At 37.7% G+C, this 13,553-nt stretch overlaps 1 protein-coding gene across 3 annotated transcripts in view; it reads left to right on the forward strand.

Annotated features, from left to right (window-relative positions):
* The first annotated feature begins 4,665 nt into the window (after positions 1 to 4,665).
* LOC134823784 (uncharacterized) overlaps positions 4,666 to 13,553 on the forward strand; it is a 33,002-nt gene continuing 24,114 nt past the window's right edge. The window contains exons 1-2 of one of the 3 annotated variants that reach the window (XM_063835349.1): positions 4,666 to 4,759; positions 12,823 to 12,942. In XM_063835349.1, coding sequence (XP_063691419.1) covers positions 4,672 to 4,759; positions 12,823 to 12,942 — 208 coding nt within the window. In that variant the 5' untranslated portion in view covers positions 4,666 to 4,671. Of the gene's footprint in view, positions 4,760 to 9,479; positions 9,624 to 11,458; positions 11,688 to 12,822; positions 12,943 to 13,553 lie in introns of those variants that run through there. The other 2 variants (XM_063835351.1, XM_063835348.1) reach the window with 2 other exon arrangements.

Below are 13,553 nucleotides of genomic sequence, written 5' to 3' on the forward strand. Positions count from 1 at the left end.
GGTTTGTGTTGGAGGGTAGGAGAATGTAGCTGGTGGGATTTTTACCGAACAGCAGTGCTCTGTGAGTAGAGCCTGGTGTGGGTACTGCTGCCAGTGTCATTATTAACATTATTAGTAACATACTGCCATGATCTAGGTAATTTGTGTGGGTAAAATGGATCGGGAAATTGAACGGCCATCCCCATAAGAAATGTGGCCGCATTTCTTGTTCAGTCTTAAAACGGTCGCACATATAATAGCCACATATAAAGGGATTTTGTTCTAAATTCGTAAACCAGACATACAAAAAAGCAGCCAAAATCTGGAGAACAAAGATTACCGCAAAATTTGCGCAGCAAAAATAAAAGAAATACCCTCACGCGTATTGACGTATTAATATTATCATATTGAAGTTAAGCAGAACAATGACGATAAGGCTTCTTTGTATCAAGTTCAACTTACACATCTCAAGAAAGTTAATTGATCTAGTTATTTACAAGTTCTACCAGTGGTGTACTGCAGAGTGCAGATACTCATGTACTCAATGTAGTCCGGAGGACCTACACTTTTTAATCTTATCACTTCTAAAATATCAAGCAACTTTTGAAATCTTATTCAGGGCAAAAGTCTTAAATTGCGTTAAATATGACATTCGGTTATTTTTGTTCATTTAATTAACAGATCTTGGCAAACTGAATGAAAACCATCATATAATCAGCTTCAAATCATTTACAAGTTTGAATCTTTAATTTATTTTATGATTTGTTGAAATAATAGATTGGCTGGTGTCATTTGTTACAGTTAAGTCTGCAATACATCTGCTCTGATCCAGAAGTTTCTATTCCTACCAGCCCAACAAAAATGCCGCTTATCAGAAGATGAAATCAAAAACCCAAATTTGTTGAAATTGTAATGATTTAACAGTTGAGGCAGCTTGTCAACTTGATTCATGATGTCAATCCTTCGCAGCTCGGTGAAACACAGTGGTGCATTTCGCCTTAATTGACGATGTCAATTCATGGCAGCTCGGCGCGGCACAGTAGCGCATTTCGCCGATCTAGCTGTGACAAGCCTCATTGAGTGCGCGGCGCGGCACAGTAACGCATCGCGCTACAAATCTCGCCGATCTACCGAAGTGGTTGCGAGAAGAATTATTTGATGCGCGGCGCGACCCAGTAGTGCATCGCGCTACAAATTGAAAACTAAAAGGTTTTGTAGCGCGATGCGTTACTGTGCCGCGCCGCACACTCAATGAGGCTAGATCGGCGAAATGCGCTACTGTGCCGCGCCGAGCTGCCATGAATTGACATCGTCAATTAATAGAAGGTTCTAATTCTATTTATTTTACTTTTGGAGCTAGGAGATAGACCCCAGCCGGTAAGGTGGGATGGGTCACCGAGCTGCGAAAGATTGGCATCGTGAATCAACTAAAAATACTGCAGTACGGCGCTTGTTTGCTGCGCTTGCTTTTTTCTTGACATACTGCATACGTTGCATGCCACTTTTCGCGCGCGAAGCGCGCGCCGCCGAAGGCGGTAATATATATAAAAAAGGTAATATATACTATCTCTGATATTTGTGATACGTAACTTACCTGGGGACCTCTTAATTGACGATGTCAATTCATGGCAGCTCGGCGCGGCACAGTAGCGCATCTCGCCGATCTAGCTGTGAGAAGCCTTATTAAGTGCGCGGTGCGGCACAGTAACGCATCGCGCTACAAGGGACCTCAGGGTATCATGTTCATAAACATAAAGAGATTAGGCGGAATGACAGGCTGAGCGCGGCCCAGTAATACGTAACATGTATCAACTTTTTTCGCACAAAGTTTGCAGTTTTTTGCTTATAACTTCCACAGTTTCAGTTATTTTTACATTATTACTATGGAGTATGGAGTCGTTATTAGCTCAGCGAGATAAAACTTTTGATACTAATGTTTAAAAATTTAGTGGAACATTATCAATTATTTTCAAAATTTGTGTGTGAAGTTAGAAGTTTTTGAATTTTTTTTTGTTTTTAAAAAATTTGGTTCTTCAAATATTATAAGTTATAGGCATTTTAGGCAAGAACTTGTGCATTTTTCGTCCTTTTAACACACTTGCAATGCACAAAAGGCCCACATACAGCTCGACCTTATCTGATCGTGCTGCACGGTTAATTGTCATTATTGATCACACTTAAAGGCAACTTTTGGTAACAAATTTATCACAATCGGAGACAAAATTTCTGTGCCAACTCATAGCGCTTATTACATAGACTATAAGGCGACACTCAGTCTGTTAGTCCATCATATTTTCAATGTATATTAACAACGAACTAGGACTCGACTTGTGTTCTGCACCTGCATATAGGTGATCACTGCTTTGTTGTTTTCAGATTGCTTGATAAGTCATAAGTGCTACCTGGTACTCAAAAAGTAGCCTGCTGAGTGCTGCAGCAATCAAGTGTTGTGTGCAGACATCTTTGTGGACTGACCATGATCTCAGTCAACAGAACGCTATCAGACAAACAGTGAACTGCAAGGAGTACCCAGATGACCAGAGTACGAGACAAAACATGCTCGAAGCGGACATCAAGGACTGTGCTGAAAAGACCCTTTGTATATAAAAAAAAGGCACTAGAAAGCTCTACCATAGCAATGGCACCAAGATCAAGGAGCTTGTAAGAAAGAAGAATGACATCAAGAGTGAAGAGTAACATCAATAACAGTGCTAGTTGAAGTTTAGGATCTAGAAGCTGACCGTCTTGTTGAGACCGTCATCACCAACACTGACGACACAAGACAGATGTTTGATGCTTCCAGGAACTTGGCCTGTGTCAAGCCTGGTGGTTCCATCAGTGTTCACAATGCAGAGGTGGCAGGTGGGAGCTGCCTGGCGGTTTTGTCCGGTGTCTGATCGAGGCTATTCGCTGATGCCTATAACTTCTAAAATCTAAAAAATGATTTGTACAGGATTGATTGACCTCGACAAACACACCACTTGTGTACAAGCCAGACCTTATACAAAGCAGAGGTTAGGAGCTGCTTTTTTTTCGAAAAAGAGCACACCAAGCCCATTTTTAATTGACTGAAATTGCTTACTGTTCAAAGCTTATACAAATACCACTGTATATCTGAGATATTTTGGAATTATGAAATTTCGCACCCCATACTCGTTGTATTATAGTACTATAGACTCATCAAAACGTGATACAAGCAATCTAGGTAAACTATAGGTAAAAATATAATATTAATCATAAGCTAAAATGTACTAATCTTTGTATTCTAAATGGGGAAAAGAAGAAACATTGTCAGTCAGTCGAGAAAATTGTCAGTCAGGCTATATCCTCATAATCCTCCCAAGAAAAACCAACAAGTTTCTGAGTAATGGAATAACTTTAAAGTATTTCAAATTGTTGCTATAATTGATTTAAATAAAAATTTGTTGTTTTCTTGACAAATTTTGTTGTTTTCTTGACTGCGGTCTGCATACAATACTACAGAAGAAAGCTAATTAATTAATTAAATTATTCTAACATAAGGCAGAATTTCAAATATTACACCGAAGTTAGAACTTACCATGCATAATGCAAAAACTAGCACATGAACACATGTTTTACACATTACACACAGTACAGGGCAGAAAACAGTTTGCTAAGGGTGTTGAGCTGTATAATGCAATCCCTCCTCTCAAATACCAAGCTTGAGAAGGTTTGGCTCGTTAAGATCTCATTAAACATGGAGTTGTACAAAGCTCAAGTGGTCTCAGTGATGCTCTACACGCTAACAGCTGGGCTGCCAGGGAGACGATGCTCAATAAATGGGACAAGTTATCAAGCGATTTGTTTATCTCGTTAGCAAAATTGATTGGGTAATCAATGATTACCCAATTACGACACCGTAATTGGGCTCTCTGCACGATTCCCATAATGCGGATCTAGCCTCAATCCGATCACCTGATCACACGTAATGAACAAACTCATTATGCTTCATATCTCGGTCATCTGAGAAGCTAGAACTCTCTTTTTTCACAAACGTAATTTAAATGGACAAACACAATTCAATAAAATTTGGCTCGATCCGACTATCCAAACTATCAAATAAATGCGAAAATGGACCTTCATTTGAAAATAATGAACACGATTATTTTTCGATTTGACAAATTCCTCGAACCAGTGGTAAGTCATACCAGAAAGAATTCAATTTGGCATTCAGTGACTGAGTTATAATTAAGTTCAACGTATGGGTACTGATTTTTGGCCCCCCCTGTATGTCAGACAATACCCTTTTCAGAACGTGTAGACGAAATGAGAAGGAAAATGTTCGGTAATATTTTAGGTAGTGAAGACAATACACCTGCCAATGTATCTCTTTCTTTTGCTGTAACTATGAATGAAAAATTAAAAGGTTGTGTAGATTGTTCCGGTAAAATTCTTCTTAAATTATTGAATATTGATGGATGATCTTAATGACCGTAATTTGGTTAAGAACACTTTAGAAGAGTTGAATTAAATAAAGGTTATAGCTCGCTGTAGGCAATGTTGGACGAATCTTTTGATGGTTTTTTTTGTACAGTATACGGTGTGAAGATGTTTTTACCACAGTACATTCTATTTGTACTGCATGATCCTGTTATTTATTATAAATGCATTATTTATGTATATATTACTATATGTTGTATAACATGAAGTTTATAATCCAGCTAAGCAGCTATGACTATTGCGGAGGAGTCTATGCCTGGCTATCAGAGAAGGGAAACCAGTGATGCAAAACAAAACCTCATCATGCAGAAAAGTACAGGTTTGTCGTATATTAAGATATAATAATTAATGTCCTCTAACGGTTTTTAGTTTCAGGGAAAAGTGTTAACTTCTTTAGTCTACACTTTGTCACAAATCTAGAAATTATTAGTTACCGAAAATGTAATGTAGCTCATTATGCAAAAAACTTGTATGTAATTAAATTACCCGTGGCTTGTGGCTCACCAAAACACAGATATCGAGTACAGAATACAGATGCAGCTCCTGTACAAGCAATTAGCATGGACCCATAAATTAGCTAATTTCGAATTCTATTCTAGTGTAGCTCAGATAATTACTAGAGATGTAGTTGATCTCATTATAACTGTTTGAGGATGTAAAAGGATGCACTAATGACATAACTGGTTTGTGGTATGCAATAAGCCTTTTGGCTGGTTGCCCGACAGACAGTTGCAGGTTAAAATATTTAATAAGTCATAGGCTCGGTCAAGTTGCTGGATCATTCAGATATTCAACAAACTTAGTAGCAAGAAAATTATGCAACTTGTTGTTTATAATGTGCATATAATTGTCCATTCTGCTACGAGTCTTATCTAAATTTCTTTGCTTAATCGAGGTTTGTTTTATTTACGCCGTACACTTGACTTTTAAACCTTTGAGTTAAATTTTATAAATGAAAATTAATACACAGTGAATGGTATCCATTATTTATGGAACTTGTTCATGCCACATTGTTATATCACAATATTCACAATCTAAATGCTAAGTACGCGTACGGAATTGCATACCATTTACCAACTCAAAAATTAATTTCAAGATTATAGATGCGAGGCAAACCTAAGATTATATTTCAAATTATTGCTATAATTCGTAGCTGGCTCAGGATCGTACTACTAGTTCCTTTGTCATGTTCCTACAATATGACAAATGTCCTATATTTCATTGTTAGTTATAAAACATCACTCATCAGATGAGCAATGTATTTCTGTGCAGGATGATGTAATCTATAACGACAACAGACAATACACAAACAAAATAATTATAACTTCGAACAAAGGCCTCGTAATTTAGTAGGTAACTGTTGCTTGTGCGCCGTACATGATTTCTCGTGGATCTTTTCTCAGAATTTTGCTTTCGTAATGATTCTTGTGGTGAGGAGAAGCACCTGCACTTATTTGAGAAATTCAAGCAGTTCGATTGTACACAGTCTAGGTGGGGGAGGAGGGGGTTACCTTGTGGATTGTCTGAACAACTACCCAGTACCCTGGTACCACCAGCCACCTGTTACATCATCAAATATTGTGTACTTGCTCTTAGTTCTACATATTTTAGTCGATTCCTTAATCGCTTTTTTATGTTGCTTAGTTATCGAAGAATAGGACTCTCCTTTAATGTTTAATTAACTACACTGATGTATGTATTTGTTTGACTTGTTATTGAGGTTAAACAACATATTATTTACTACTTAAAATAACCATATTATTTTGAAATTGACTCTTTCCGTTAACCTAAAATCTAAATGGTGCTGTTTTCTTTGGCCAACAAAAAGGATATACCTCAACAGTCAATATTATTGTGGACGATCAAATTTAAATCAAAGCTGCCCGCACACCCCAACCCCCCCCCCCCCCCCCACTAGCACTTCAACACAGAAAATGAAATCCCAACAGCAACGCAACACTAAATAAAACGGAAACAATATTTCGGAGAATCCAGATAAAGGGAGCAATGAAAGTTATCTGAAATTCCGATTAGAATGCGCCGGCTTGACGTGGCTACGAATCCCGTGAAAATTATGTTGACATAATAATATGCATATTATTCGCTGGTATTTATTTGGCAATTCGGTAATCTGCCGATGCACATCTGGGGCACAACTCGGGCACACCTCGGGCACAAACTCGGGCACACCTGGGGCACATATCGGGCACATCTCGGGCAGAAAGCACACCTTGGGCACACCTCGGGCAGAACCACCTCGGGCACACATCGGGCACACCTCGGGCACATCTCGGGCAAAATAGGACGTAGGAGTTCCACATCGAGGCAGTACTGTAGAGCTGTGGCTTCTAAAGAGAGGACTCCAGTTCTTCTGAGATCTTCGTAGGAGAGGAAAGTGCGAGCCATTATATCGAATGATAGTGTTAGCTGTGTGTCTCTGATAATTATATTGCTCATACATATAGTTTAATACTGTCACCAATATAAGTAATATAAATAATGATATCTATCATTTATTATTGTGAGGTTAGTAGCCCAGCCATAATTCATATTGCCCGAATGACCGTGCCCCAGGTGGTTTTGCCCGAGATGTGCCCCAGGTGTGCCCCAGGTGGTTCTGTCCGAGGTGTGCTTTCTGCCCGAGATGTGACCGAGATGTGCCCTGCAGGCGTGCCCGAGTTTGTGCCCGAAGTGTGCCCGAGGTGTGCCCCAGATATGCATCGGCAGATTACCGAGTTACCATTTATTTATAGAATCATTTACTAACAAGACAAGTTGACTTGATGCTCCATCCCCCTTAATTGATTTTTACCTTTAATAAGTAGATTTGTTGTTACCATGGCTCAAAATCCGTTCTCTCTCTTGATATCCCTTTACAGATCAATACATCGTTTTATTTTAGTTTTGCTGGATAATTTCATACACGTGGAATTCTATCGATAAATCCCACCAAATGTTCCGTAAATACTACATTAGAAACTAGCGTGTAAATATTCTACTTTAACGCCTCTGCCACTTTACCGGCCCATAAATTAATTCGTTGGTTACGTAAAAGTTCACGTATCAAGTAGCGGTGAAATATACTCTTATAAAATTCAATAAACCCTTGTTAGGCCTTCACACGATATCTAATATAACATTATATGTTAATATATTATGATAATGTTATATAACGTGAGCACCCCCTCCTCGTGTACGGTGTGGGTATGTGGTTTCCTTGTTGTCCTCTCAGTTGGTTTGCCTATCTTGTATTTTAAAGTTCAGATAACGCTGTGTTGGGTTTTTGATTTGCTGTTTTAATATTCGTAGTGTTGATCATGAAGTTGGCCGTGTTTGGAAGTTCATGTTTTTAAAAGATATGATTTTGCTGTCTCTTTTAAAAGTTTTGACGCGTGTTAAAGTATTGTATTTCGTGGTTGGTTTCTACTCTCGTATGCTCTTACTCTTTTCCTTTATGTGTATTTGTGTGGATTGAATTCGCGAAATTCTGACATTTTTGTTTTTAGTATTCAAAATTGTATGACTTTTAACATCAATAATAAAATATTCTCATTCTTCTAGCAGTGCTTGATCTTTATTTTGATATTGGGACAAGTAAAACAGCTATCTCTCTCTAAAAATTGTTAAACAATTGCCGACATTTCGCAACATAGCTTCGTCAGAACACGTTTCATTGATTGAATCTCCTAACTGTCCTAAGTTGCGAAACGTCGCCATTTGTTTTCATATTTTTGTAAAAAACTCATTATACTTGTTGCCTTTTTAATATGACTGCCCATGTGATTAGGACAAGACGTCAGACCTAGCCATTACGCAACAACCCCGAATATAATAATGATCTTTATTCTCTAAAAGCTTTTTTTTCGACATTTCTCTCTTTTTGTGACGTCACAAGTTAAAGTAATAGCAAGGGAGATTTTTACAAAAGAATTTTGAGTAGTTGTTTTGTAGGCGCCTTTTTCGATTCGTGTTCGTGTAACGATTTAGCCTATTAAACTTAGAGCATTTATGTGTTGAGACTGATATAGAGTATGATACCACTGTAGCTGAATTGTTGAACTAATGTTGAACATGTTGATACTATAGCCATGTCGTAGGTAGTGATATTGAACATGTTGATACTACTAGTACTACTTAGTCTGTCCAAACATTAAAACATAATGCTTTTCGTTAGTCCAGTATTTTAAACACATGTGCCATTCTGTGGTAATCACAGTGCACACAATATACCCATAATATATACTCATATGTAATGACCTAACATAGTGCATATGGCTTGTAATATCTTCTGTGATGCAGTTTAAATATTAAATATGTATTTCATCTCCTCACGCATGGTATGTATACCAGCTTGACTCTACATACCTTTAATTGGATTCCCCTACTTAACTAAACTGATGTTTACTAAAACACTTCCTTTTACGGCTATTTGACTATGATTAATACCTACGAACTGATTTGGCACGCCCCGTGGAATTCCAGTATTATACGCTGCAAACTGATAGCTCTAGTGCGTAAATTCCTGCTTCCGTCTGATATTTTCTGTTACGAGGCTTTTGATTAGTTGTAACTTTTCACCAGAGAGGTGTGCAAACTTGGGAGATTCCCTGCCCTGTTTTGCTCGTACATTTGTTGAGTTTGGTTACACTGTACGATTATGCTTAGTTCTTGAGTTGCTTCCATAATATCACAGGATGTTTAACTACATTCTCACCGCTAAAATTCCTGTGAAAATCTTGAAAATGGTTTCCGGTTTTCAGCTAAGTTTATATTCTGGAACATGATACCGTTAATATATTCGCATAGTAATCATTCTTAAAGCTTTATAGTAACGGAGCGCATTTTACTCTACTGATTCGACGGGATTTGCTCTGGTTGTCTCTTTTACGCTCTAGTTGTTTCTTTTGAGTTGTTACTTTTTTATCAGGTTGCCAATTGCCATTTTGTTGTTATCTTCGAATATATATTATGCTGCTCAGAAGTCAGACTATGCATTCGGTTAATAATGCCTGGTTTATTTTAACCAGTATAACCTTGAAAGGTTTTCCACGCGTGTTAAATCATGTGATTGGAACAAGACACACCGAGACACAGAGTCACGTGATAAATGTATTTAGGAGAAGATCTCTGTGACACTGATAGAAACTCTGAGAAATGCTCTGTCTCGGATAATGAAGTCGATGGTAAGAAAATCAATGATTTCCGTTCCTGTTACTGAATTACTTGTTTTGTGGAACTGAGGGACAGATATTTTAAATTCCTCCAATTCGAATGTAATTTTTTGAAAAACTCGGGAAAGATTGCAACACTGTCACAATGTTTTTAAACACATTTGAGAGGGCTGAAGAATTTGTGCTAAATTGGTAACATATTAATTTGGGCGATGGTCGACAACTTCAATAGACAAGAATGGAGGGAGTCTCACATTTGACCACTCCCCCCCCCCCCCCCCCCCCTGCATCACCCCTCTGATGACTGGTTGCTCAATCTTTGACAAATTGAAGGTACCCTGCGTTTCATTCATTTACTTACTAGGTAATCCTAGATTTTCTTCATGGCATTTAGTGAGAAAATGAACTTTAAACGGAAATTTTAATAATCAATCTGTGACAGGGCTTATCTAAAGTTTAAAATCAGTTAATATTAGTCACACTTCGTGTTTATTTCTCTTTGAGAACGAGCCATGCCTGCCATCTATTATTTTATGAATATTCTGAATATTCTTTAGCACGCTCTCTTGCTGGTTTGGTTTTCTTAATGATAATATCTACCCAGAACTATTTAAGAACGATTTCTAAATTTTATGACATCTTAGATATTAGTTTTGAGTGTTAGATATTAGTTTTAAGTGTTTAGTAGTTGATAAAAATTAAATAAATGATCCATGCCCTCCTCCTGAATAATCACAAAATAACATGCTATAAACTAAGCACGACAATCAGGTCCCGATGAGTAGCTGATGGTTCATTCGTCTTCTACATTACTAATACTTAATAAGTGTTGTCAAAAAGAATTTGATCTATGGTATGCTGATATGTTTGGGCTGCGTCAACACTTTACTTTGACGAATGCAGAGTGACAGCTCTTATTTGATTGATCTTTGCTGTAAACTGATTGATCAATCACGTGCCAAAAGAAAGTGACGTCGCTTCCTACAGTAACACCAGAGCTAACTTCTTTCGGAAAGAAAATAAAACAGTTAAAACCTTCCGAGCACGACTACGTATACAATTGTCAAAAACAAATACTATTTCAATCCGAATTAAAGAAAGAATCAATTAAAAGATGGAAACACTCCAACAGCCTGCTCATCAAGTTCAAATCATACTGTGAGCAAGCCAACGCAGCTGTTTACTATCATTTACATAATATATTAACACACATGCAATGACAAACTCTTGCTATATGAATTTCCTGATTCAACACTGGTCAGCTGACCTATCTTCGTGGCTGCGATTGGCGGAAACGGTGTCATCCTCAACGCTGATCGGCTGCATCAAACCGCCAGTTTTCCTGTAGGATCACTGGAGCTTTCGCTAAAATATTCAATCGACCTGGTTGAGAGGATTACTCTCCTTTGCTTTACGCCGCGGGCTTTATTATATACGCCGTCACCCTGTAATCGTTAATAAATAGTTTCCAATTTTTAGTGGACGAGGAGTGATGCGTTCGTGCTTCAGTCCATGAGTATAACTGTGCTCTCTTGTGTTAATGACACGGTATTTTCGTGATTATACGAGCTTTTTGTCGTGAAGGAGTTAATTGCCGTCGGCTCTAGCTAACTAAGACAGATAAATTGTAGTTAAATTGTAGTTAAATAACGACGTTTTCATGCACGACTTTCAATAGTTTCGCACCCAGCTAGAGTCGCATAACTTTTCTCGCACCTCCCTCAGTATCTAGCTGTTGTTCCCTATCATCCCTTGCCGCAAGTATAACAATCGTTTAGCGTAACATTACATAATAGACCTCACATTACACTTATGATAATTATAGCGGTTCTTGCCGCTTACTCACTGTCACTCACACGTTCTCCGCGTTTTGTACTATACGTTTGTCTATTATCTGTGTTTCGCTTTTATAGTATACGGCCTGTGTTTACTGTTGCTACGAAATGTACGGGGCTGAGAGGGGGGTCCTCGAGTTCCGTAGGTCCATCTCAGCTAGGAAGAATATCGGTCAGATCCGTGATCCGGACAAGCCGGATACGCCACCCCCTCCAGTACTCGAGCCAACTATTACTCTTAGTAAGTTTAAGTTTTAGCTTTTTAGTGCCGGGGGTTTGGTTTGTTGTGAAGAGTGATTGACTGGTTGTATTTCTGCGTTGTTGTTTTTAGAACTATCGTATTCAAATGTGGAGTGAGTCCACATTGGGTGAACGTTACATGTTTAAAGAGACAAGATTATAGTTTTCTATGTTGCTGAGTGTAACTAGTAATCTTACTGAGTCTAGTTGGTGGATGATATAGCGCGGCTTTAGTTCTTAATGTAAAGACTCCCGCAATCAACTACTAAGTGTGTGAATAATAAGCGTAGTTAACAGTTCATAGTAGCTACCTGCTACATTCCTATACACAGCAAGGTTTATACACTCTCATTAGAAGGTATGATCTCCACATTACCACATGCGGACCAATCTAATTTAGATAATTGGATAATTAGATAATTGCAATGCTTTTTCATCGCATCTAAAAGTTAGGCGGTTATTTTGTAGAGTTATCAGGTGTGATCAGCTAATGTTGTGAGCTTGTTTTCATACTCTCCAGTGGTATTAGCATTGTACAGCCACATTTCTGCCACAACAGTCGCTACTTCCAGTTAGGTTGTACACTTTGTACACTGTAAGGTATATAAGATACAAGTGAGTTTATTATCTGACAGACCATAATTTAAACAGAAATCTTATTTAATAGACAATAATACGAGATTGCTGTGAGCTGTCTCTCTGTTGTAATTATCTTTAGTAATTATCACTGAATTAGTGGTTGATCGGTACTGAATTAATCCTTATAATTCTGAGAATTAGGCGATTGTAAGGAATCTGCAAATCTACCAAATCTTCAAATTATACCCATTGTGCTGTAATTTCAAAGGAATGGTATGTGTTCCAAACTGTCACCAGAGTAGCAAAATTTCATTAAAATTAATTGTTTAGTGTTAACCATGACGTGATAATTGTCGTATAATGAAATTGACCATTGTGTTTGGAAAATATCCAATAATGATGTCTGCTTACGTAATTATAAATCTGATTTATCTGATGTATAGAAAAACCAAAGTAGGTTGAAAATCAAAGTGATAAACGTCGTAACACTATGACTATTATATAATACTCAATAATATCTCATAACCTTGTTCTAAGATTATAAATTAAACCTTCAGGAGTGCACGATAGTGCGCACAGAAAGAGACTAGCTACTGCTAACAAAAGGTGTTTTGATGCAGACTCTGTCGCTATTAACTGTGAGGGGCGAGACGGGCTTCTTTACGTGCTGGGTAGAGGTTAGTCTGAAGTTGTTATGGTGTTGTTATTGTGTTGTTATTGTGTTGTTATTGTGTTGTTATTGTGTTGTCATGTTAATATTTTTGATTTTTGATCGCTTTGGGTTTTCTTTGCGAAATTCAGACGAATATTGTCGTTGAGTACATACTCATGCATTCGTGCAATGTGCATTGCCAACACCAATACCATGTGTATGACAAAGTTATGAACAGCTTACAAACTAAAGTTAAGTCACACATTTACCATTCTTGATGTCCGCTCTGAATAGCAGTCCTACTGTCTACCCTAGCTATTAGCGCCCTCTAGGATATGAACACGGCTCTTTTGTGTAATTTAGACAATGAAATTGCGAGTTTAAGAAGGTATGGTTAAGATAAAATATATATTGTACACCCTACACAATACTGTCCATGGTGTAACTACTGTATGTAATGTAGTGTATGTCACAAGATTGAGTATAGATACATCATCATCATTTGTTATAATACCTTCACAATAAAACGGTAGAAAATGTCATTGATAAAATAATTGCTTCATTATTAGTTTCCTTATGGTAGGAAGCTGTCCTTTCTGATAAAGAAAATTTCCTTATTACTTCATGTCTAGCCTC

The sequence above is a fragment of the Bolinopsis microptera genome, chromosome 11, assembly GCF_026151205.1.
Source record: "Bolinopsis microptera isolate Bmic1 chromosome 11, MBARI_Bmic_1.0, whole genome shotgun sequence".
In the NCBI taxonomy this organism is placed as follows: domain Eukaryota; kingdom Metazoa; phylum Ctenophora; class Tentaculata; order Lobata; family Bolinopsidae; genus Bolinopsis; species Bolinopsis microptera.